Consider the following 21,477-nt stretch of genomic DNA (forward strand, 5'->3'; position numbering starts at 1 on the left):
AAAAAAAAAAAAAAAAAAAAAAAAAAAAAAAAAAAAAAAAAAAAAAAAAAAAAAAAAAAAAAAAAAAAAAAAAAAAAAAAAAAAAAAAAAAAAATAGAGGCTTTCTAGAAGCCCCATGAGGTCTTCTGGGGATCTTCATGTCCTGCCTATCTATTGTGTATCGATATTCTCAGTACATCTGACCAACGGGACCTTGCTTTACCCTCCTTCCTTCTCCGTTTTTGCACAGGTAAGTCCTCATTTCGATTGACACATTGATTATCCTCCTCGGCTTACACTTCTAGACAACCCCAGCGATCATGCCTCACCCTGAGCAACCGGACATCTCGGCATCAGTCCTGGTCCAATGCCAGGCGCGTGGCCTGAAGATTCTGTGGAACAATGACAGGAACGACGGATCTGATTGGTATACAATCATCCTCGAGAACGATAAGAAACGAGATGTGTTCGAATGCACCGGTAGACTCAGCGAAGATCTGAATGCGAAGTTGGAGGAGTTTTTCAAGAGAGATGATGGTAAGCTCGTTTAATGAATATGAATTAATTGATGGTATGCTAATCTTTGTAGTGAAAAGTGGCGAGAGTATAATGTCCAAGATTAAGGATCTCTTCTGTTGACAGTGATTTTGGTTGCTTCATCTAAGGTCTTGGTTCTTCTGTAGGGATTTGAACATGAACACATATCGCGTTCTAGTAGCTTTGAGTCTATAATACATTGTGATCGTCTATCAAAGTCTATCAACAGTCTATATATGCATATTGTACTCTAATTTACTAGTAAACCACACCCACGAACACCACAACAATCAATCACCCAAATATATTATGCAAGTCTACTTCGCCTCCTCGGGAAGGACAAAATGCAACACACCGTTCTTCTTGCCATCCGAAACGTAGATGCACTTCCGGAACGTGGTCATGAGCGAGTACAAGAAGCTGCTCTCCTTCTCCTCGTGATAGTTAACCCCCAACAGCGGCTGAATAGCGCGGGTAGCCTCCTCGGCCTTGTAGAAGGGAATCCGGCTGAACAGGTGGTGAACGACATGGTAGTCGATGATTTCGTGGAAGAAGTGGCGGCCGATGAAGCCGATGCTCCGGTCAATGGTGGCAAGGGCACCCTTGGTGTAGGTCCAGGACTCGGCAGTGTAGTGGGGGACAGCGGGGTGGGTGTGCTGCAAGTAGGTGATGGCGACTGATTTTCACGTTAGTACTTCCCTCTTCTCTAACGAACTCTAGGATTGAATGGAATGGACATACTCAGCCAGTGATGCACCCACAGATAGGGAACAAAGTATAGAAGGACGACATTCCATGCACCAATCTGCGTAGAGGCGTAGTACAGAATCGAACCCATGATAAGCAGACCCAAGTCAGTCAAGGCAATGCTGAAATACTGCGACTTGGTGAAAAGGTCGCCGAAGGGGTTGAAGTGGCTGGCCGCGCCACGAATCGGACGATTCTCGGGCAGACTCTTGGGACCGGCGGTGACATTCAGGAAGAGGTACAGCTGCCATCCGAAGAGCTGGTGGCCGATGAGTTGCAGGAAGGAGACGATGGGGGTTTCCTCGGTGAGATGCTTGAGCTGCTCAATGCGGACGTTCTTCTTCTTGGCCAGCTCATTATCGGTCCAGGGGACAAAGACGGTGTCCTTCTCCATGTGGCCGGTGTAGCGGTGGTGGCGGGCATGGGTGATCTTCCAGGAGAAGTAGGGGACCATGAGGAAGGAGTGGGCAGCCCAGCCGACAATGTCGTTGAAGGTCTGATGCTTGGAGAAGGCACCATGACCGCATTCATGAGCCAGAATCCATATTCCGGTGCCGACACAACCCTGGAAGAAGCCGTAGACAGCCCAGGCGAGGGCGCGCAGCGGCAGAGAGGGGAGGAGGTGGATGTGGAAGGCGCCGTAGGTGAGGATGGCGCAGTAGAGGATGTCGCGGGCGAGGTAGAGGAGGGAGGTGACAACAGAGGAGTCGAAGCATTCCTCGGGAATGGCGTCCTTGAGGGTCTTCAGACTGGGGACATTATCGTCATTGTGAATGGGCTGCTGCTGCTGCTGTCAAAGTCAAAAGGGAGCTGTTAGCCAATTAGGGTTTTTCAAAGGGGGGAGGTGATGAAGAAAGGGATAGACATACCGTCGCCTGGCTGGCAGGCACCTTACGAAGTTCAGCCATGATCGAATAAGTCGCGCAGAGAGGGAGAAAACAAACAAAGAAGCAGCGTCAGACACTGCGACTCTTGTACGATTGGGGATCTAAATTTTCCTTGTGAAAGACAAAGGGTCTCTCCTAACTGACGCAGCCATTGTCCAATCAGGGGAACGCAGTTCCTGAAGTCTTTCGATTTTGGAGGAACGGACCCATGGTAGCCACGCTATTGGCATTAACCTCGTTCCAGTATTACAAAGTACTATTTTCTGCGACAAGCCCAGCTAATCTGAACCCAAAGGATCAGCGTTAGATAGGGGGGAAGGACTAGCGGCGTGCGGAAAACGGACAAAGTCGAGGCCAGTTCCACGGATCCGCCCGTTCGCAGTGGGGGGAATTCCCAACAAAAACGGCCAAACAGAGGTGTGTCTGATGGTGGAACACTGGCTGAAGAAGTCTGGAAAAATCAAGGAAGTTGCTTATTGAACATTGATTATCAGCCTCTACGATCAAGATAAACATCCACGCCGTCGTAAGATCACCGGAGGACTTCCCTCCCTGACATCTGCAAAATGCAGATGCACCGTCAATCCCCACGGAGTTGATCTCTCGCCGACTAAAGTCTAGTTTCATTTCTTCGGCCGATGGTTCGGCGCTTAGTCTGTTCTGGAACAAATTTAAACTTCAACGCTTTCCACGTTCTCAACGTTTTCGCCTCGCGACTCTTAGCGGCTCGGTTTTTTTCCTCTTCGCTTGCGACGACTTGCTTAGGGCTTTCTCAGACACGGGATGGTGAAACGAAAACAATTGGTCCACCACAAACAGCAAGGCCTTTTACCAGACCTTTTGAGCCTGGATGATGATTTATCCAAGGGGTTTCTTTTTGATAACTAGGTCGGGCAGCTTAACTGCCGGATCACGCTGTCAAAGACAGAAATCGGTGGAGCCATGCTTCATCGCCCTCCTGTTCGACGTCGCCAAGATCTGCATTGCCGCTCAGGATTTCGCACAGTCGCTGCTTCGTAAGAGACATTGTAAAATTTGTCTCGCCTTGAATAGCCGTCCGATCGGAGGTTTTCCTGCTAGTTAAAACACCGTTGCTAACCATCAGTCTCCACCACTGCTTTTCATCTGTCACATGCACATCGAGGGCAAATGCCTCGCTCGCCGCGGCTGGTCCATTCAGCCGGACCGACAGCAGAGTTAGCCACTGCTCCACCGACTGGCGTGGGTTCAACTGGCGACTCTGGGTCCTCGACGGTAGTTTATTTGTATTTGGTTGCTGGTGCTCCCCGCGCAAGTCGCGCGCCGCGGAGAGGTAGAAATTCCGCCAGGTCGCGTTCTCCGCTCCGAACCCTAACTGCTCGAATACCGATGCCAGCGTACGTCTGGCCTGCTCATGCTTTGCATCAAATGCAACTGCATGTCCCAGCAGCGTCGCGGCGAAACGGAGATCTCCGTCTTGCGCGAAACCTTCTGCCTTGCGGACCACTTCGTCAATGCCCCCCATACAGGCAATGTAGCGCTTTGCGTTCTCGACGGGCGGATATTCCCATAGATGTGCTGGATTCCCGTCGAACCATCCCATGTACCGCTGGTAAATTCCCTTGACGTTGTGACTGACCGACCCGTAGAACCCCTGCGCATGCCATGCAGTCTGCAGCGCCGGCGGGAGGGTCAGGGTCTCGGCGATCTCAATCCCCGTGAGACCCTGGTTCATCATCCGCACGGTCTGGTCATGTAGATAGGCATACAGATCTCGCTGCTCGGACAGCAACTGCTCAATCTGCGTTGAGCCCCATGTCGGCCAATTATGACCCGCAAATAACACGTCTGACTCCTGGCCAAATAGGACCAGCGACTCATCCAAATACCGCGCCCAGGCTTTCGCATCGCGCACCAGAGCCCCGCGCAGCGTGATGATGTTATGCAGACTGTGCGTTGCACACTCGGCAATATACAGCGCGCGGTGATCAGGGAAGTAAAAGTTCATCTCCGCTGGCGCTTCCGTCTCGGGCACGAGTTGGAATTGTATGCGGACGCCATCTATGATTCGTTCTTCGCCCGTCGAGGTGACAATAGTGTTTGGAGGCACAAACGAGTTTGTTCCCATCGACACGGTCATGCCGATGCCGCAACCAATCTGACCGTCCGCAGCCTTGGGTAACTGAGCTCCGTACATGTATTGCGCGCGACGACGCATAGCCGGACCAACGTACAAATTCTCACTCAGGGCTTCTTCTACGAACCCCTCTGGCGCGACAATCGGGATGGGGCTCGCTCTTACTGCGTCAGAGGCAGGAAGCACACCCTGCGCTCCGCCAAAGTGGTCTATATGGGAATGAGAGTAGATTACCCCAGTAACGGGTCTATCACCACGGTGCTTCCTATACAGGGCCAGAGCAGCAGCAGCGCATTCCACGGAAGTTAGAGGATCAATGACGATGAGTCCCTCGGTGCCTTCGACCACAGTCATGTTGGCGAGGTCCAGGCCGCGGATCTGGTAGATCCCCGGGACGACTTCGAAGAGTCCCTGCATGGATGCCAATTGGCCCTGTCTCCATAGCTTTGGGTTTGCTGTTTTGGGACATTCTGATCCCTGCAGGAAGTGGTAGGCGTCGTTGTTGTAGACGGGTCGGCCATCGGCTGCTCGGATGACGCCGGGCTCGAGAGACCCGATCCAGCCTCGAGAGGCGTTGTCGAAATCGGTTCGATCCGAGAAGCTTGGTTGTAGCTGTGCAGATGTCATTATTAGTGTGAAATATACAGGTGGGGAGGATAGTAGGGAGTAGTAGGTTGGACCTCACTTATAGAGGGTGGCTGTGATGCTGCGGGGTGGTATTGCCGATTGCCCGATCGGCAACCGGCGTTAGAGACCAGCTGTGCGTGAAATTGCATCGTAGAGTCAGTCTACGCGGTGGCATTCAGATTATGGATTGAAGATGTGGAGAGCCAGAGTCAGTCATGTGTATTGTTATTAGTTGGCCGGCAGTTTTCCCCACTGCCCGCCACTTTCTTGATACATATTTGTGCTCTCATAACAACTTATGCCTCAATATCACAACCCCACAAAATACCCCTCACAGGACAGCAACCAACAACACCATCGCGGCACCACCAGCCATCATGGCCAACTCCCCCGTCGCTATCGGTGCCGCCCCAGTGCTGCGTGTGGATGAGCTAGTCAAGGATGCACTGGATGCCCGACTTTGAGTAGTCATAAGACTCATACTGCCCTGAACACTTCCCACACCAGGCCCAGCACTTAGAGTGCTACTAACTGATCCGGATGTTGTTCGACTGATCATATGTGTGGAGACAGCCAGACTGGAACTACTCCACAACATGGTGACCTCGATGTCAGATGCTTCAGCTGTGGTTTCCGCGGTCACTGTGTCGGGTATAGATGAGCTATGCTCCTCCTCAAAGGGTTGTGCCGTCATCTGGGAACTACAGTCTCTAACAGTTAGACTGAATGGCTAAATACAGAGGCTAAACACGGACACAGCACTCACGAGTATATCAGCTCAACTCCATCAACGACTATTATTCCATCGTGAATACTAGTAGTCTGTGGTACACCAGGAATGAGGGTGATCACCTCGGCCACATCGCATGCCGGAATCCGAGTGCTGTCGTAACAAGTAATGCTGTATCCTGTTTCGACGCCAATCTAGAGAGTCTTCATGAGCCGTGCTTCTGATAAATACATCCCTACTTATAGATCTAACCTCTTCCATGCTGGAAGCAACCTCGTCATCTTCGTCTAACCGCTGAGATTCAAGTTCCGTGGTCGTCACCCATTCTCGGGCGCATACTAACGTAGCCAGACATATGGCGAAAGAAGCCGCGAGCCTCATGGCCAATCTCGACAGTGTTTTAGGTCTAAGATCGTGGATTGGGGCAGTTTCCCAAATGATGATAGGGAATGAGAGACGAGAAGAGTGCGGGCACTATAGTGGGGAAGAAGAGATAAAGAGGAAAGGCCATACGAGATCACCTTTCTGATGCAAGTTTATTCGCAATTTTGGGGTCAGACAACACTTGCACGGCCTCAAAGTTGCAGGAAATCTGCTGACATTTAAACAGGTGACACTGGCATGACACTGTGAAACACTCAATGCTCCTTGTTAGACGAGATCCGAGCCACGTCAATTACTTTATTACAACCACAGACTGGCGATCATCAATAGAAAAGCATATGTATTAGACAGTACATGCATTCAGGCTAAGTAAATATGCATTAGGTCATCTAGGTCTATCTGTCACATTAGGCCGTTAATTCTATGCTGCCGAAAATCATTATCCATAACCGAAAGCCTCCATGCATCCTTAGCGCAAACCCCAACGGTTGCTGTGGAACATTTGTGCAAGGACAGACTGTCGTCGATATTAGTCTTGAAATTAGTGATTTTGTTCGAAGAAAAAGGTGAAAAATGAAAGTCGAATGTCCTGACTGGAGGATGACACTGCTTGGAAGTCATGTCGAGAAGATATAGCCTCTAGATCTGGGCTGTTTTGAGCGTAGGCGTAAGATCAGAGAACTCAACAAGCGTTTTCGGGAATATGCGTAGGTATATATCCCACAATGGGTAGATGGCGGAGAAGAGACAGACACCCGCTTGGGTGACACGAGTAATTCAAACGGCTTCCGGAGTCACAGGGCGTGTGACGTGGTTATCTTCTGTGGCGCTGTCATCTTTCAGCAGCTGCTGGCAGAATGTGCTTCTCTTGCGGATCCACTCTCCGGCATAGAGGAAGGCCAGTGGAATGGGAATGCAGGCCATGCTTGCAAAGCCCAGGACCGATGTCCCCCATCCGACGCCAAGCGCTGAATACATCGGATCAGCTGCCAAGGGGAAGACGGCACCCAGAATACTCCGCGTGATCACAGAAGCTGCTAACGCACTGGCAGAATAGATCTTGTACGCATCGGTGACATAGGTCAACAGCGAAATGAAGATTATCTGGTATCCGAAGCCAAAGAACAGACCCGAGAGCACCGGCACCAGCCAGTAAATCTGTGGGTTGGCGGTCCATCCTAGCCAAAAGAGACTAATGGTGAGACATGGTCCGCCAATGCAGGCTACCGGGAGTCTCTGTAACTCCGGAATGGTCGTCCATTTCTTCCCTTGCGCTTTGGCTCGCTCATAGATGACGTCGTAGTACAACGAGACAAGGCCAGAGGATGCTGCGCCAATTCCAACTAATGGGCTTAGTGTGAATTCATGATGGTTTCTTCTCGATGGGCACTTACTGGGCAAATAGCACAGCGATGTTTGCTTGACATTGAAACCGTAGGTACCTGCGTCGCCCGAGTCAGCAAACCTTCACACGCAGAGCGAAAAGCGCAAGCTCGTTGGTCCGTTCTCTCGACAGAGGAAGTACGAATGGGTAAGTACCTTCAAAGATTATAGGGTATGCCTGGAAGCAAAAGAAAATAAGCCCATAAGCAAAAGCCAAGTATATCCCAGTGAAAAGGATAATTGGCTCAGTGAACATCATGGTGATCGGTCTCGTCAAAGTCTCTTTCAAGGTACATTGAACTGCGGCACTCTGCAACTCTCGCTGAGAGACATAGCTATGGGTGGATGACTGCTTGTTCAGTAAGGCGACATGCTTCTTGACAATAACCCGACTAAATGTCTCTGCTCTAGACGTTAGCTTCCTTAGGAACATCAGCAGGGCAGATGACAACGCTGTGTCGCTCACGCACCTGGCAGGAAAAGCGAACTAAGCCAGCTACAGCCAACAAGGATAAGATCGATGCGGAATGACCATCGCCAGCCGTACTGCGCGCTGCAGCCGGAAATAATAGGGCCAACAATCGGACCAAAGCTCGCCGCCTAAGTGGTTATTAGACGCCTTTCCTGCAAATACACTGTGTGAGACAGCTTACCGCCATATAAAATGCCATTACTCGGCCCCGAGCACGTGGAGTCTCAAACATATCAGCGTAGACTCCACCTACCACGGTTTGGGGAGCGGCCCCCATGGCTCCGCATAGGAATCGAAATACCAACATCGCTGGCCAATTCGGGGCGAAGGTACACGCTATCGTGGCCAAAAGAAACACGGTGAAGCTCCAAAGTAGAACGGGCCTTCTCCCTATTGTCTCGCTCAATGGACTGAAGAACAAGGGACCCACGACATATCCAATAAGAAAGACAGCGGTGGGGAGAACCTTCTGCGGGTCACCTGTGACATTGAATTCGCGCATCATCGCTGGAACGACATTGCTGGGTAAAGAGGACGATATTCCAGAGTTGAGCACCAGAAAGAGTGCTGTGAGGACGGTGTACATTTTCTTTCTCTAATTGTCGCAGATGGCTTGCTGTTAGCTTGATCTGTCATAACCTGTTAATTTGATCACACTCACATGAGTCCAATTGACCGGATTTTTCGCAGACTCATGATCAAAGTCCACAAGGACTTGATCTTCCGTCAACCGGGTGAATCTGTATCCTTCACCGTCCACCCACATTTTTCCTATCACGATGGTGGAGGGAATGGCATCTTTCCTCCGGTTCCAATTTGGGTCTATCAGGGGATAGGTAGATAGGGTTAGCTATGCAAGGGACAGGCATCGATGAGGTCATACCGGAATGGTCGATCTCTCCGATGGGGACAGTGAAACAGCGTTCTGTAGCCATGGCTGAGGCTTGCGCGTCGTGTAGCACAGCAGACTGAGCCCCTTTCAAACTGAACTTTCCGGAGTCTTCTTCAATTGTTGTCGAGACGTGTGGGCTTTAAAGGCCTTTAAGGCCCTCATCATAGGAAATGAGTCACTGAATAATCCAAGATGTCCGACTAGTTAGTTATCTGAAGATCTTTGGCGACAAGAGTCCACCACAATCTGGACCGCCAGTAGATCTTCGTGGCCCAATAAGCAGTCTTGAATCTTCATCTTCTGCAACTGCAGCATCGGGGCCGGTCCGGCACCGGGGCCACAGAGCATCCCGGAGACGGCGCCGATCAGGAGCCGGGTTCAAAACTGGCTTCAAGGCCACGCCATCTTTCATTGAAAGGAAAAGTCTGTCCTTGGTGAGTCTGCCCAAGCTCGGTGGATCAGATCCAACTTTTCCCATTGGGGATTGATCAGCAAGCGGCATGTTATGCGCCAATTTTCCTGCTGGGTGCGTGATGGCAGGCTGGCTTCGGCAATGCGAGCACCGCACATATCCCCCTGAAAGGTCCTTACCGCATTTTCGAGCTATCTTTCTACCTTTAGCGTCGACAAGCACATACCTAGTTGCTCGCCTCGTGTAGTCCATGGTTTGACACCGAATGTGTCGAATTCCCGATGGCGTACCCAGCTTACACGTCTATTGACACGTTCCTAATGAATGAAGGACATAGCTCTCCCATCGGTAGCCCGCCACTGCCATACGACTGGTCTATTGAGGAATTGACGGCATCATTGGCAAGAAGTCAAAGATGTCGTTCTGCTCCTCTTCGAACAAGCCGAATGAATCGGCAATGGGGTTACACATCGACCAATTAGGAGCTTCCATGGGCCCCGGCAGTCTAGCAGGAAGCTGTCTGCCAGGCGCGGTCCTTTCAGCATTGGGTACCCCAGCGGCACCACGTTCCTTTTCTGCCTGAGGGGTCATTGCGTCTGCCGGGTAGTTCACCTGTTCGGATGGCATCCCTGAAGATGTTGACACATCCACCGGGACTCCGTATGCCCCCCTACCTAATGAGAATTGCCCATTGGTCTGCTCCGAGGGCTTTATCACATCTGCACAGTATTCCCCATGCCCCCGTTGGCTAGCGACTAGTGCGCGACCGTAGTTGACAAAGATGGACACAGTACGATGGATATCCGGATAGGGCGGCTGCTTGAGAAAATCGCAGATCAGTTGGGCCCTTTCAAGCAGGAGGTCCTGGTCGATCAAGTCCGGACGCCATCGAGCGATCCGGAGAGCGAAAGTTGCTTTTCGTGTTAGCTGGCCCCATCGACATAGAACGTGCTCACACGTTCGGGGTCTCGTGCTACTTACTGACGAAGGCAAGGGTCAAGGCTGGGTAGGTAGGAGCCCACGTGAGCTGGCAGCGGTAGGCGCTTTCTTGGATGAAGCAGTCCAATTGATCCATGATGGTCGTAGCGAGAGCGCGCCACAAATGTGAGACATCCTTGTCACCTGTTGACTCCTGGTTGGGCTCGGCAGCACCGGACTGAAGTTTCTGAATTCGAGCCAGTGAGGCACATAGAACGAAGATTCGGGCGTAGTTCAACATCAACTTCAAACTACAGCGCTGGAATGCACCAGCATGAAAGGCGTTGTCTACAAGTTGATGCTACTGGTCAGTGACTGACGCTCTTCGTTTGTATCTTAGCACTTACTGCCATGGATTTCATCCCATGTGTTCCACCAAGTCTGCAGTCTTGTCATGACCGCAGGCAGCTCAACCAATACAATTTCGTCAACCGTCTTGGCGTTTTCGATGGACATGCGCGATTGGCCTGGACTTTGGTCAGCAAATAGTCGGTCTTCCAGGGAGATGGTAGTACTTCGGAGCTGGTGGATCTCTATGATTGAGATGGTGCGCATATCACAAGGTAAGGATAGTGGATACTCGAGGAACTTGCGCAATTTCATTGTGTCCACTGCATCGATCCGTGACTTGCGACCTGTCCCAGACGCTACGTCTAGTTCCAGGGTGAAGCTGATCAGCCAAGTCCTGGTCTGCCACACTAGCTTACGGTCTTCCATGGAAGCCGATAAAGAACTGCGCGGTACGTCTTCCTGGGACAGTAAGGCATCTAGAGATTTCTCGAGCCCGGAATCGAGGGCGGTACGCAAGATGAGTGCGGTCGAGAACCACGTTTTCTCAGAATAGGCAGCCAGCAGGATCATCCCTTGTACAGTTTCAACTTTGGTTGGGCGTTCGAAGAAACTATCCTCCGCCAGCCTCTGCGCTTCGTCTTGAAGGACACGCTGAAGATGGGTGTCACTCCGCAAGTCCATCACGGCCCGACTGGCGAGGTAGATGATGACCGAGAAGCAGAAGAGGGAGCGAGAGCGGACCGAATCGAAGGTGTCCCGAATGGGATCAAACAATGCCAGGAAGTTCTTACTGCCACCCATGAAGCTTACAGTCGGTTAGCATTGATCCAGTAGATTCCCGATTTCTAGGCATTGCCATACCGGTCATACATCACCCGTGCACGCTCTTCACTGATGATCCCACGCGCGATAATATCGCTTTTAGGGTCTGCTTTGCTGGAGTTGTCCATGAAGATCTGCGAACTATTAACGACGTTTAGTTGATGGTTAATATCAAATCACTCACACTGCTTGATCCGAGCAAATTGACAGACATGGAGTGCATCACGGAAACTGGGGCAATCATGTCATTCGGACTCAACTGCTGGTGCTCCGGTGCATGTCGCTCAGCTGTTCCAGGTGAACTCAAATCCGCTGCGGCAGTAGACTCTGGCAGTGAATCGAGCGAGGCATTGATTGGGACATCTTGTACAGTGGTGGATGTAGAAAAATCCTGTTCTCGAGGAGAAGGACTCCCGAACCCGTGTGGTTCGGTCCAAGGCGACCTTGCTTGTTGTCGCCTGTGTTCCAAACTATATATTAGTCTGGTTCCATCTTGTAGGGACTCAAAGTGAGGTATATTCTCTTGTACCTCACCGGGCGATTAGCCGGGGATGACCGCCGGGTACTTTGTCGCCTTGCACTCTCAACCGGGTCTAGGATGCAGTCGCGGCCAACGGCGCGACACCGGGCGCAAGGGACCTGATTGCGGGCATCACAACGCATTTTTTGCTTGCGGCACCAGCGACATGCCTTGAAATAGCGCGTTGGGACATTTCCCGATCGGAAGCGTAGTTCCGGGACCGTTTCGGACATGGTGGATGAGCCTTTTGGGGAGGTGGATTTGGGCGAGGAGGTGCTTTGCGGGGAAGAAAGTCGGGGTCAAATCGGAGTCACTTTGCTACTCGATCGACTCGTCACTAACTCACTAAGTAGTTAGCGGGTTCTTAGTCCGCTTGACTCATCCCTGTTGCCCCCTCGCAGTCACACCAACAGGCAACTACTATCTATATAAGCCATAGCAATAAGCACAACAGACGTCTTGTTGGAATACTAGACCATGGATTATCTTCATATAGGATCTGTGCGCGCTATCCCGTCGTGCCTTGGATGACTTGAAATAACCCGCCACGCGAGTTAGATAGCGCCGCCATCTTCGCCGAACCCTTGACTACGTGGGGCAAAAAAGGGCATATTGTATATGCCTGCGAGAAACGATTTTAAGGGGGCTCTTATTACTCGGTTTACTTGGAAATTGATCGAAGCAAGCAGGCATGAACCCTAATCTCCGAGACACATTGTCACTTCCCGAAAGCAACATCCACTCACACCACTGTCTCCCGAGTCAACCTGCTTAAGCTAACTTTCGGATAGATCATGCTGGTGGTACCTAGACGTCGAGAAGGAGCGGTGTCCTGGTGGATACGAATGGACACCGAACTCAAATGATCGCCCGAAACTCACCGTTCATGTCTCCAATAACGCTAGTCTCCCCGGTCTCTCTCCTCCGATGGGCCTGTGGGTGGATACAATCATATGCTTCCCGTCTCGGAGTCTTGTCAATCCCTCTGAAAACGGCAAAGCGGGCTCCATAAGACAGGCAGACATGAGATGAGTGTCTGTGTTTATGGCTATTAGTGGAGCTATCGCAGCTGCACTACTGTCACACCATGCAGTAATGAGCTCTCTCTCGAAGCACTGGGTGGAGCCCATTTTCACCGCACTATGTGGCATCTGAGCTACTTTAACAGCCAGATGTTCCCCGATCGCCGCTGATACGCACGTGTTCATCGTTACACCATTACAAAAGAATCATCCCTAAGGATCATCCCTACAATGACTGTATCCGATACATCAGCTATCCCTCACGGATCATGGGTCCTGGTTACGGGAGCGAATAGCTTGGTAGGATCCAATGTGGCCGATCGGCTGCTTAGTCGCGGGTACCGTGTGAGGGGAACCGTGCGGAATGCGCAGAGGCACCAATGGCTCGGAGATCATTTCCGTCACAAGTATGGAACTGACAGCTTCGAGCTGGTCCAAATCCAAGACATACAGTGTCCGGGTGCTTTTGACGAAGCGATGAAAGGTCCGTACACACCATATCATCCCCTACGGATATTTCACTAGTCAAATGCTTAACCGTGCAATTTATAGGCATGTCAGGAGTAGCACATGTAGTAACCATCTTTGCTGGTCCAAATGATGGTACGGACGAGGTGTTCAATTCCATCAAACAACTGGATCACAATATTCTTGCCTCCGCGGCCGCCGAGCCCAGCGTGAAGCGCTTTGTCTACACCTCCTCCTGCCAAGCGGCTAACACAATGAGCTTCGATGATCTGAATGGCAAGACCGTGATCACGTCAGAAACTTGGAATGAAACTGCCATACAACGAGCCAAAACGGGGTCTCCTGAGGAATGGAGACGGGGATTCGACATATACAGCGCAAGCAAAGCCTTGGGCGAGCAAGGAGTCTGGGAATGGGTGAAAGAGCACAAGCCTGGGTTCGTGGCGAATACCGGTATGCACATCTCTCCGTGCACGGAATATTCTTCCAACACACTAAATCATATTGTCCAGTTCTACCCTCGTTGTGCTACGGTGCCTCTCTCGATCCACAACACCAAGGGTTTCCTTCCACACTACTATGGCCAGCAGCTATCATCAAGAATGACTGGGTCTCCGTTTCTCAACACGTGAATGCCACTATCCCAGATGGTACGCATGAACCATATCCGTAGCCCCAACCATTACGAGAATGCGGACTAATTCATCCTGAAGGAGGGTACTGTGTGGGCATTGAGGATGTCGCACTTCTACATGTCGCGGCTTTGACCAATCCTACCGTCCAAAATGAACGCCTGTTCGCGTATGGCTGGCCATTCTTCTGGAATGATTTGGCTACCATCTATCGAGGTATATTTCCTAATCGCGAGCTGCCGACAGATCTGCCTGCCCGGGATAAGGACGCGGACTTGTTAGACGTTAGACCTTCGAAGCGGTCGGAAGATCTACTGAAAGAGATGGGCAAGCCTGGGTGGAGTAGTCTAAAGGAGATTATTGTGGCTAATGCATATGGTTTGGTTTGAGAGTTACTTCTTGACAGGAATTGTTCCTCTCAAAGGAAAGCACGATAGTGGCGTTCGCACACACAATCTAGCCCTTTCGTACCTATAAGAACCAGATCATAGTGAATCAATGGCTATATGAGGTCGCTCAAAACACGTGCATAGTTAAGCATACACACAGCATTAAACATTAAGTCTTTCTGCATAACAAAACAGGCATCAATATCATCTATCGCTTGACAAAGTCACTCTCCTGCTCAAGCCAATCCCCAAAGTCTTTCAATCCCGGATGCTTCTTCTTTAGCGCGCCAATATCAGCCTGATATCCTTCATCATGGAACCACCTGTACATATACCCCATATCCTTGACAGCGGTTAACAGCAAGGAACACACGAACTGGAAGGTCATGGGTATCCGCTGACCGGTCTTCTGCTGGAACACCTGTGCCAACTGATCGAATGTCAAATCATCTCCCGCCAACGAGATCGCCCGGCCCTTGTACTCATCAGGGTTAAGGAAAGCTTCTGCGCCAAAATGACCGATATCACTGACAGCGACCACCTGAAGGGACTTCCCCTTGAGTGCCATTTTCCAGGCCGTCGCAAAGACCTTTCCCAGGAAGCCGGGGACCATGTTGTCCATGAATGCCACGGGGCGCAGAATCACCCAGTCCATTTCAGTTCCTTTAGCCTTATCCACAAGGTGATGCTCAATGTGATGCTTCCTCAGAAAGTGAGGGACATCGGTCGGGTTGTCCCAGGAACGTTCCCCGCCACGGTCCACAGAGCTGTAAACGAAGTACTTGACTTTTTGCTTAAGGGCTTCATCGACCAATTTCTTTCCCTGTGCTTCCTCGTCGACATTGCTGCCGATGGCCACCTAGTAGAGTCAATCAGTATTTGATCACTGTGACGATGATTGGAAAAAGCTGGGAATCCCCACCTGAACACTAAAGACACCCCAAATCGGAGACTGTGTCTGGGCGCGCGCATTGCGAAAGATCTCTGCCGGGTTGTCCAAGTTTCCTTCTACCAGTTTGATGTTGGAAGACAGCTGTTTCAGCCGTTGAGCCGAAGCGGAAGAGGAGTCTCGCGTAACGGCTAAGATCTCCAAGGGAGAGTTTCGGGAGACGAGGTTTCGAATGAGAGAACCTCCCTGTTTGCCGGTCGCGCCTGTTATTAGAACCGCGTTCATGGTGGTGAATATGTTGAGTAATGGATGCGTGTGTCCTTGGTGGTACTATCACTGGGTGATCTAGTAAGTAGTAAATAACTGTTTCTGAACTGATGTCTAGCTGGATGTAGTAAGCTTCCACTGTGGTATATATACGGTAGGGAAAGACGCAGACGGACACGGCATGATGTAAACTAATGCGCCTTCTACAACCATCTTCGCATAATCATGAGCATCATCTACGATGATTAAATCAGCTTCTCGGGCTTCGGTCTTATCATCATCCCTAAACTGACAGATTAGATCCGTAATCGATTGGTGGTCAAGAGAGAGAGGGTTGATCGGAGTGGCTCCCAGCCCCGAGATGACTAAAGCGCCACCCGCTCGGCTTTGAGGTCAAGCCCGATGCTTAATCCTTCCTCTGCTTCTCGTGCACCCATCGCATCTGGGAAGTCTCCCACAATCCTATGCCATTGATCAGAATAGCTTAGAACGGCAGATCTGAAGTGTGTATCCTCACAATTAATCGAATTTCATCTCCATTCCGCCCAAAGTACAAACCACCAGAGTATGGCCCCTGCGCTGCCCGTCCATCTCTCCCCACCATTTCACGAGCATACTGGCCGCCATCTGTGCGATCGGAAGATATTTTGCAACAGTGGATATGTGCTGTGCAACGATTGAGCCGGCTCAAGTTATGTCCTGGCTTCCTGGCCGCGACTCATTCCTCACGGAGTCCGAAGTGACCCACAAGCATTCCGGGTGAAACATAGAGACGTTGAGTTCCAAACGACTCGATAATGGGGCATATACAGTTATCTATAACGGTTGCTACGATAATCAATGATAATCCGGGCTGACCATATAGGTATATCAAGCAACGGCATAAAGAAGTGGAACCTGGTTTATGCATAAATCCTCGATCATTCGATTGGATCCACTTTGTCTTCAAGTTTCCGGCCGGATATTCGGGAACAGACAAACCGGCCGGAGCTTAACACTAAGCAGAAACACCCGGCTTCCGATGAATCAACGAGAGCCCCCCAAGTTACATGTAGATAAATACCTATGGAGCCCAACCTTCGGCATCCCAGCCACACTATCTGTCCAAACTCTAGCAGCATAACACCACCCCGAATCCCAACAATGTCCGGTCTCACAATCCATCATCTCCGCCTCTCTCAATCCGAGAGAATCACCTGGCTCTGCGAGGAGCTCGAGATTCCCTACACTCTCAAATGCTACAACCGCCAACCGCCCACTCTCATGGCCCCAGATGAGTACCGCCAGCTCCACTGGTCCGGCACTGCCCCTATCATTGAAGATAACGGCGTCGTCTTGGGCGAGACCATGGCCATTATCGAATACATCCTGGCTAAATACGGAAAGGGCCGTCTAGTCTTGACCCCAGACCACCCCAAGTACGCAGACTACGTCTTCTGGCTGCACCGGGCCCAAGGATCGACAATGCCATCCTTCATGGGGATGCTGTTCAGTCGGATGCGCGGTACCCCATCCGAAGAGGACGCTGTCTACAAGATGTCCGAGTCACGGGTGAAAACGACCTGTGAGGAGATGGATCAGCACCTAGCTAAGAACACATACTTGGCTGGAGAGGAGTTCACTGCAGCAGACTGCGTGTCGGTCTTCCATTTGACGACGCTGCGCCTGTTTATTCCCTACAGCCTTGATGAGTATCCTAATATTGTGCGCTATCTGGAGCGTATTGGACAGCGTCCGGCGTACAAGCGCGCCATGGAGAAGGGTGATCCTGATCTGGTGCCTTTGCTGGCGCCGGCGGCGCCTGCTAAATCGCTGATGTGATTTGCAGTAGTTAGATGATGTATATATATGAAGAGAATACACTAGAACATGATTAGATATACTGATGTATGATTATTGGGAAGAGTCAAAGTACAATATTCCCTGAGACACATGGACACCGGACTGATTCTCTGGATTGACTTACTTACCTTCACAAAAGAGATGATATTCTCTAGATTACAGCTGGAGCATTAACGTATCAGGATGATGAAGCGTGTAAGTGCAGGTTTGACTAATCGCCATCAGATGCCACGACCGACATTGTTTTAGGTACTATGATATCTCTCGTCAAAACATCGGGGAGAGATAACTGACTTGTCTCCATTTCCAGCCTGGCCAACCTCACTTACCCGCCTTCCTCCCCATCCTCGCTAGCCAGACTCTGAGATCAAACACACCCTCACTCAATTCCCCCTCATCTCCCACAAACACAAATACATGTCCACCCACCCTCCCAGGCTCCTCCCCATCCGTATACACGACCTCACAAGACTCAGCGCGATACCACCCCGTCTCATAATTTGCCAACTTCACTCCATCCTCCACAGAAGGCACATGATACACGACACCATTGACCACCGAGGTAGAAGTGATATCCGGTACCAGAGCCGGATACTGTCCCCACAATTTACAAGCGTGGCCTGTTATATATGCAGGTCGGAGATTGATATGTTCACTTGAGTCCAAGGCTAGGATATCTCTTAGCATGGATGGGTCCATCAACGTGCCGTAGAGAAAGTATGGGCCTGTTGGGGCTGCTGTTGTGGGTGGAGGAGGTGGTTGGGAGACAGCGAGGGAACGGGGCGGGACGGTTCGGAGGTTCCGTACGAATGGAGATATTTTGGCGCGAGGGTCTGATGGTGGTGGGGGTGGAGGGGGAGGATTAACCTGGTTGTCTGGAGGGGACATTCTGAAAAAAATTGAGGGTTAGTAGTATGTGGACATAGGAGGTAGAGGGAGCGGTTGAGTGTAGCGGGGAATTGACGATGGGGGATCGACGACGGGGAAGCATGGGTTAAGCGCCGACAGCTAAGAATAGACCGCCGGTCGATCTCGGGGTTTCAACGTGCCAGATATGCTTATGCACGTCTATGGTAAGTGGTATGGATGCTTTGAGTTAGTTGAGCTATCGACAGTCAAACATAACAGGAATATCTGCTAGACATCCTATTCTAGCCGAGGTATCGAGTGGGCAGATGATGTCCATGCAACACATCTGTTACAGTAAGCGAAAACCAAGCATCAAACATCCCGGGCATAGAAGCTTCTATCGGCTGCTACCGGTCGATAGTGGTATCCGGCTTTGTAACCTTGCAAACCCGGTTGGCACTCCATATCTACACCAAGCACTTCTAACCCTTGCATCCGCGGCAGGGAGGACAGGGTTTTCCAGCATCCAACGCAACAAGACCACCGGCAAAAGCCTGTAAGAGGCCGCGATTTCCAGTTGGACTGGATTCGCTGGCGCAGAATGCAACTCGGACTCGAACCCGCAATGTAACTCTATGCCATATCAACAATTATATCCCCTATCGTGCACGTCCGAGTCACACAAAGCACCCCCATGGAATGCGGAGTCCCGATGGTGTGCGCCGACAGAACCTGTCAATCTAGCCCAGTGCCGTCTAGACCCTGGTAAACTCGGCTATAGCACATACCAACGCACGATGGCCTCCGTGAGGGAGAGCTCCTTACTTTGAACCGTCGCTGGAGGGGTCATGAGATATTTTTTCCGCCACACCACGACCCTGCGCGATTTTGTCGTAGAACCGGCCAGACTGAGTGGCTTCAGTTGGGTATATAAGCTCACTGATGGGGCCCGTCATGGTAGGAAGTCAACCATGGGGCTCGTTGCGGAAACCCGACAGGCCATCCGGGACTCCCCTCGGGGGGTCTTTAACTGGTATTTGTTGATGAACATTGCCATCTTTGCGCTCTCCGGAATCAGTAGGGGGTTTGATGAAGGTAGATAGTGAAGATCATATGTCATGCAGGGTGCTGATCTTCGCAGCGAATATCGCATCGTTGGTCGTGCAATCTCGGTTTCGGATCAAATTCGGGCTCGGCCAGCAATCCCCCGACGAATATGCCAATACCAAAGGTTGGATTGTGTCCATGTTCACGGCTGGAATGACCTTGGGCTGTCTGCTAGTAAGCTATCTACTCAGAAGGTAGATGTATGTCGGGTTAACAGCTACTGCAGTGTTTACCTTTCAATGATCGAATTGGGCGGCGGTGGACGATGCGGCTATCGACCCTAGTATATGTCTCTGGTGTCTTGGGGCAGGGCCTCTGTAATGGAAACCTGTCCGGACTGTACGCATCAAGACTGATCGCGGGTCTCGGGGTGGGCGGCTTGACCGTGACCCCACCGATGTATATCTCCGAGGTACCTAAATGATGCTTGAGTGGGGACTGGGAACAGACTGACTTTGTTGCAGGTAGCCCCTAAGACCATCCGCGGGCTCCTTGCAGTTCAATTTGCCGCATGCCAGCAACTAGGGGTCGTTTTTGGGTTCTTTATCAACTATGGCATTACCAAAAACTACGATGGAACAGATATGCAGTGGATGTTCCCAACCTTGATCCAACTGCTCCCTGCAGCAGTCTGGGGACTGGGACTCCTGATCTGTGAAGAATCTCCTCGGTGGCTGCTGTACGTGGGCAGGCGAACTCAGGCAGTAGCGGTACTTGCAAAGCTCCGCCACTTGGCCCCGAGCCACCCAACCGTAGTCGCAGAAATTGCTGTCATGGAATTCCAAATCCTGCAGGAGAGGGAAGCGGCCACGGGCACCTCACAATGGGACCTATTCAAGGAGACGTTTGTCCCGGTGGAGAACCGGCGTCGGTTCTGCCTCGTGATGCTGGCACATCTGTTTTCGCAATGGTCCGGAGGCAATGCCATCACGCAATATTTGCCGACAATCTTGGGATACCTGGGCACGTCCGGGGATACCTTGTCCCTAACCACGGGCGTCTATGCCGTGGTCAAGTTCACCACCTTGCTGATCTTCTCACTTGTAGTGGTGGATTTTGTAGGCCGACGGCGGTCTCTTATGGCGGGAATCACCCTCCAGATCCTGACGTTGGTGTACCTCGCTTGTTATCTTGGGATATCCCGAGAGATGTCGACGACGACCATCCTGCACACGGCCAGCGCGACGCAGGCCTCGAAGGCGGCGATCGCAGCCATCTTTGTGCATGGGGTTGGGTGGGTGATCGGATGGTTCTCGATGCCCTTCCTGATCGGATCGGAGATCTTTCCCATCCGGATCCGATCGCTGGCCTTGTCGATGGGGATGGCGGGGCACTGGCTGTTCGCGTTTGGGTGCACGCGCGCGACGCCCGACTTGCTGGAGGTGATGGAGGAGTGGGGAGCCTTTGCATTTTTTGCGTGCATCTGCCTTGTGTCGCTGGTGTACGTGTTCTTTGCGATGCCGGTAAGTGAACCCACTCCCCGATATGGACGATGGAAGAAGGGAGAGACGTAACGGCGGGGGTTCTGACAGCGCACAGGACACAACGGGCCGATCGCTAGAGGCACTGGATGGACTGTTCCAACGACCGTGGTACACGGTTTATCAGGTAGCGTATGCGAAGGAGGAGGACGAGGAAATCGAGGTGCAAGCGATACAGGAACGGGGAAAGTCGGAATTGGCGATAGAAGCATAAAGCAAGTGGGCCACCATCGATGGGTGATAATGGTGGTGCAACTGATCCCATCTTTTCTACTTTGTATGTTGTATCATGAACCACGTGGGGGTTGTTGTGAGACTAGTAGATCAAGAGTAGAACAACACGAATCATGGGGAACAATGCATAGCCACTCGGGTGTTCTGGTCGGGTATAGGTTCAATAAACTCTGGGGAGGGGAAGGACGCATGCGATGCGACTGCAACCCCAAGAAAGTAAGACAAGAAAGAAGACCCTGAGGATAAAGAAAAAGAAGCGATTGGTGGAGGAATCCGAGATACTTTCTGACCAGACCTTAACAGACAGTCACTTCAGGAAGGCCAGCCGAGCAGTGCGACCAACGGCTTTCCATTCATTGGCCTGCGGTCGATTAAGCTTGGCCGGAGGGGGGGAAAGACAACAACAATAACTGACTCAAGTCGGACGGGGTTCGTATTGATATATAGTTAGTTATAGTCCTATACTAAGAAGTAAATTAAGTCATGATAAGAATGTACTAGTGGTTACACCAATGCCAGC

At 51.2% G+C, this 21,477-nt stretch overlaps 10 protein-coding genes across 10 annotated transcripts; 4 read left to right on the plus strand and 6 right to left on the minus strand.

Annotated features, from left to right (window-relative positions):
- Nucleotides 1-299: 299 nt before the first annotated feature.
- Nucleotides 300-618, plus strand: BDQ94DRAFT_166027 (uncharacterized protein; the record flags this gene model as incomplete). Its single annotated transcript, XM_026770453.1, has 2 exons — nt 300-516; nt 569-618. 2 exons carry the CDS (start codon nt 300-302, stop codon nt 616-618), a joined length of 267 nt encoding a protein of 88 aa, XP_026630787.1.
- A 14-nt stretch (nt 619-632) lies between these two features.
- BDQ94DRAFT_134981 (oleate delta-12 desaturase) lies at nt 633-2,176 on the minus strand. Its single transcript, XM_026764575.1, has 3 exons — nt 2,133-2,176; nt 1,258-2,053; nt 633-1,192 (listed from the first exon to the last, which is right to left on the minus strand). Exons 1-3 carry the CDS (start codon nt 2,169-2,171, stop codon nt 834-836), a joined length of 1,194 nt encoding a protein of 397 aa, XP_026630788.1. The 5' UTR covers nt 2,172-2,176; the 3' UTR covers nt 633-833.
- Nucleotides 2,177-2,876: 700 nt separating this feature from the next.
- BDQ94DRAFT_181233 (alkyl/aryl-sulfatase) lies at nt 2,877-5,251 on the minus strand (the record flags this gene model as incomplete). Its single annotated transcript, XM_026773846.1, has 2 exons — nt 2,877-4,878; nt 5,249-5,251. The coding sequence occupies 2 exons, from the start codon at nt 5,249-5,251 to the stop codon at nt 3,061-3,063; spliced, it is 1,821 nt and encodes a 606-aa protein (XP_026630789.1). The 3' UTR covers nt 2,877-3,060.
- A 1,110-nt stretch (nt 5,252-6,361) lies between these two features.
- On the minus strand, nt 6,362-9,003 carry BDQ94DRAFT_181237 (putative MFS multidrug transporter). Its single transcript, XM_026773847.1, has 7 exons — nt 8,746-9,003; nt 8,524-8,684; nt 8,044-8,457; nt 7,861-7,990; nt 7,547-7,792; nt 7,402-7,449; nt 6,362-7,350 (listed from the first exon to the last, which is right to left on the minus strand). Exons 1-7 carry the CDS (start codon nt 8,795-8,797, stop codon nt 6,785-6,787), a joined length of 1,617 nt encoding a protein of 538 aa, XP_026630790.1. The 5' UTR covers nt 8,798-9,003; the 3' UTR covers nt 6,362-6,784.
- A 186-nt stretch (nt 9,004-9,189) lies between these two features.
- BDQ94DRAFT_181239 (uncharacterized protein) lies at nt 9,190-12,010 on the minus strand (the record flags this gene model as incomplete). Its single annotated transcript, XM_026773848.1, has 7 exons — nt 9,190-10,080; nt 10,148-10,432; nt 10,492-10,611; nt 10,660-11,240; nt 11,297-11,391; nt 11,442-11,715; nt 11,787-12,010. The coding sequence occupies 7 exons, from the start codon at nt 12,008-12,010 to the stop codon at nt 9,542-9,544; spliced, it is 2,118 nt and encodes a 705-aa protein (XP_026630791.1). The 3' UTR covers nt 9,190-9,541.
- A 781-nt stretch (nt 12,011-12,791) lies between these two features.
- On the plus strand, nt 12,792-14,473 carry BDQ94DRAFT_181243 (NAD(P)-binding protein). The gene is made up of 4 exons (XM_026773849.1): nt 12,792-13,283; nt 13,352-13,720; nt 13,780-13,917; nt 13,981-14,473. Exons 1-4 carry the CDS (start codon nt 13,031-13,033, stop codon nt 14,286-14,288), a joined length of 1,068 nt encoding a protein of 355 aa, XP_026630792.1. The 5' UTR covers nt 12,792-13,030; the 3' UTR covers nt 14,289-14,473.
- BDQ94DRAFT_134988 (NAD(P)-binding protein) lies at nt 14,468-15,855 on the minus strand. The gene is made up of 3 exons (XM_026764576.1): nt 15,621-15,855; nt 15,211-15,558; nt 14,468-15,147 (listed from the first exon to the last, which is right to left on the minus strand). Exons 2-3 carry the CDS (start codon nt 15,460-15,462, stop codon nt 14,497-14,499), a joined length of 903 nt encoding a protein of 300 aa, XP_026630793.1. The 5' UTR covers nt 15,463-15,558; nt 15,621-15,855; the 3' UTR covers nt 14,468-14,496.
- Nucleotides 15,856-16,514: 659 nt separating this feature from the next.
- On the plus strand, nt 16,515-17,706 carry BDQ94DRAFT_134989 (glutathione S-transferase family protein). Its single transcript, XM_026764577.1, has one exon. It carries the CDS (start codon nt 16,588-16,590, stop codon nt 17,263-17,265), a length of 678 nt encoding a protein of 225 aa, XP_026630794.1. The 5' UTR covers nt 16,515-16,587; the 3' UTR covers nt 17,266-17,706.
- Nucleotides 17,608-18,174, minus strand: BDQ94DRAFT_166036 (gamma-glutamylcyclotransferase family protein; the record flags this gene model as incomplete). The annotated part of the gene is made up of 1 exon (XM_026770454.1): nt 17,608-18,174. One exon carries the CDS (start codon nt 18,172-18,174, stop codon nt 17,608-17,610), a length of 567 nt encoding a protein of 188 aa, XP_026630795.1.
- Nucleotides 18,175-19,108: 934 nt separating this feature from the next.
- BDQ94DRAFT_134992 (general substrate transporter) lies at nt 19,109-21,349 on the plus strand. Its single transcript, XM_026764578.1, has 5 exons — nt 19,109-19,230; nt 19,277-19,416; nt 19,469-19,654; nt 19,707-20,705; nt 20,782-21,349. Exons 1-5 carry the CDS (start codon nt 19,179-19,181, stop codon nt 20,935-20,937), a joined length of 1,533 nt encoding a protein of 510 aa, XP_026630796.1. The 5' UTR covers nt 19,109-19,178; the 3' UTR covers nt 20,938-21,349.
- Nucleotides 21,350-21,477: the final 128 nt, after the last annotated feature.

This window comes from Aspergillus welwitschiae (genome assembly GCF_003344945.1).
Source record: "Aspergillus welwitschiae strain CBS 139.54b unplaced genomic scaffold BDQ94scaffold_3, whole genome shotgun sequence".
Lineage (NCBI taxonomy): Eukaryota > Fungi > Ascomycota > Eurotiomycetes > Eurotiales > Aspergillaceae > Aspergillus > Aspergillus welwitschiae.

Coding starts and splice junctions, on each gene's coding strand:
- BDQ94DRAFT_181237 (XM_026773847.1), bottom strand. CDS start 8,797: ATGGCTACAGAACGCTGTTTCACTGTCCCCATCGGAGAGATCGACCAT. Junction 7,793..7,860: donor TAGTTCGCTTTTCCTGCCAG/GTGCGTGAGCGA, acceptor CGTCTAGAGCAG/AGACATTTAGTCGGGTTATT. Junction 7,450..7,546: donor ATACCCTATAATCTTTGAAG/GTACTTACCCAT, acceptor CGGGCGACGCAG/GTACCTACGGTTTCAATGTC.
- BDQ94DRAFT_181243 (XM_026773849.1), top strand. CDS start 13,031: ATGACTGTATCCGATACATCAGCTATCCCTCACGGATCATGGGTCCTG. Junction 13,284..13,351: donor TTTTGACGAAGCGATGAAAG/GTCCGTACACAC, acceptor TGCAATTTATAG/GCATGTCAGGAGTAGCACAT. Junction 13,918..13,980: donor GAATGCCACTATCCCAGATG/GTACGCATGAAC, acceptor TTCATCCTGAAG/GAGGGTACTGTGTGGGCATT.
- BDQ94DRAFT_134988 (XM_026764576.1), bottom strand. CDS start 15,462: ATGAACGCGGTTCTAATAACAGGCGCGACCGGCAAACAGGGAGGTTCT. Junction 15,148..15,210: donor GGGGTGTCTTTAGTGTTCAG/GTGGGGATTCCC, acceptor TGACTCTACTAG/GTGGCCATCGGCAGCAATGT.
- BDQ94DRAFT_134992 (XM_026764578.1), top strand. CDS start 19,179: ATGAACATTGCCATCTTTGCGCTCTCCGGAATCAGTAGGGGGTTTGAT. Junction 19,417..19,468: donor TGACCTTGGGCTGTCTGCTA/GTAAGCTATCTA, acceptor CAGCTACTGCAG/TGTTTACCTTTCAATGATCG. Junction 19,655..19,706: donor CACCGATGTATATCTCCGAG/GTACCTAAATGA, acceptor ACTTTGTTGCAG/GTAGCCCCTAAGACCATCCG.
- BDQ94DRAFT_134981 (XM_026764575.1), bottom strand. CDS start 2,171: ATGGCTGAACTTCGTAAGGTGCCTGCCAGCCAGGCGACG. Junction 2,054..2,132: donor TGCCTGCCAGCCAGGCGACG/GTATGTCTATCC, acceptor TGACTTTGACAG/CAGCAGCAGCAGCCCATTCA. Junction 1,193..1,257: donor GTGGGTGCATCACTGGCTGA/GTATGTCCATTC, acceptor CGTGAAAATCAG/TCGCCATCACCTACTTGCAG.
- BDQ94DRAFT_134989 (XM_026764577.1), top strand. CDS start 16,588: ATGTCCGGTCTCACAATCCATCATCTCCGCCTCTCTCAATCCGAGAGA.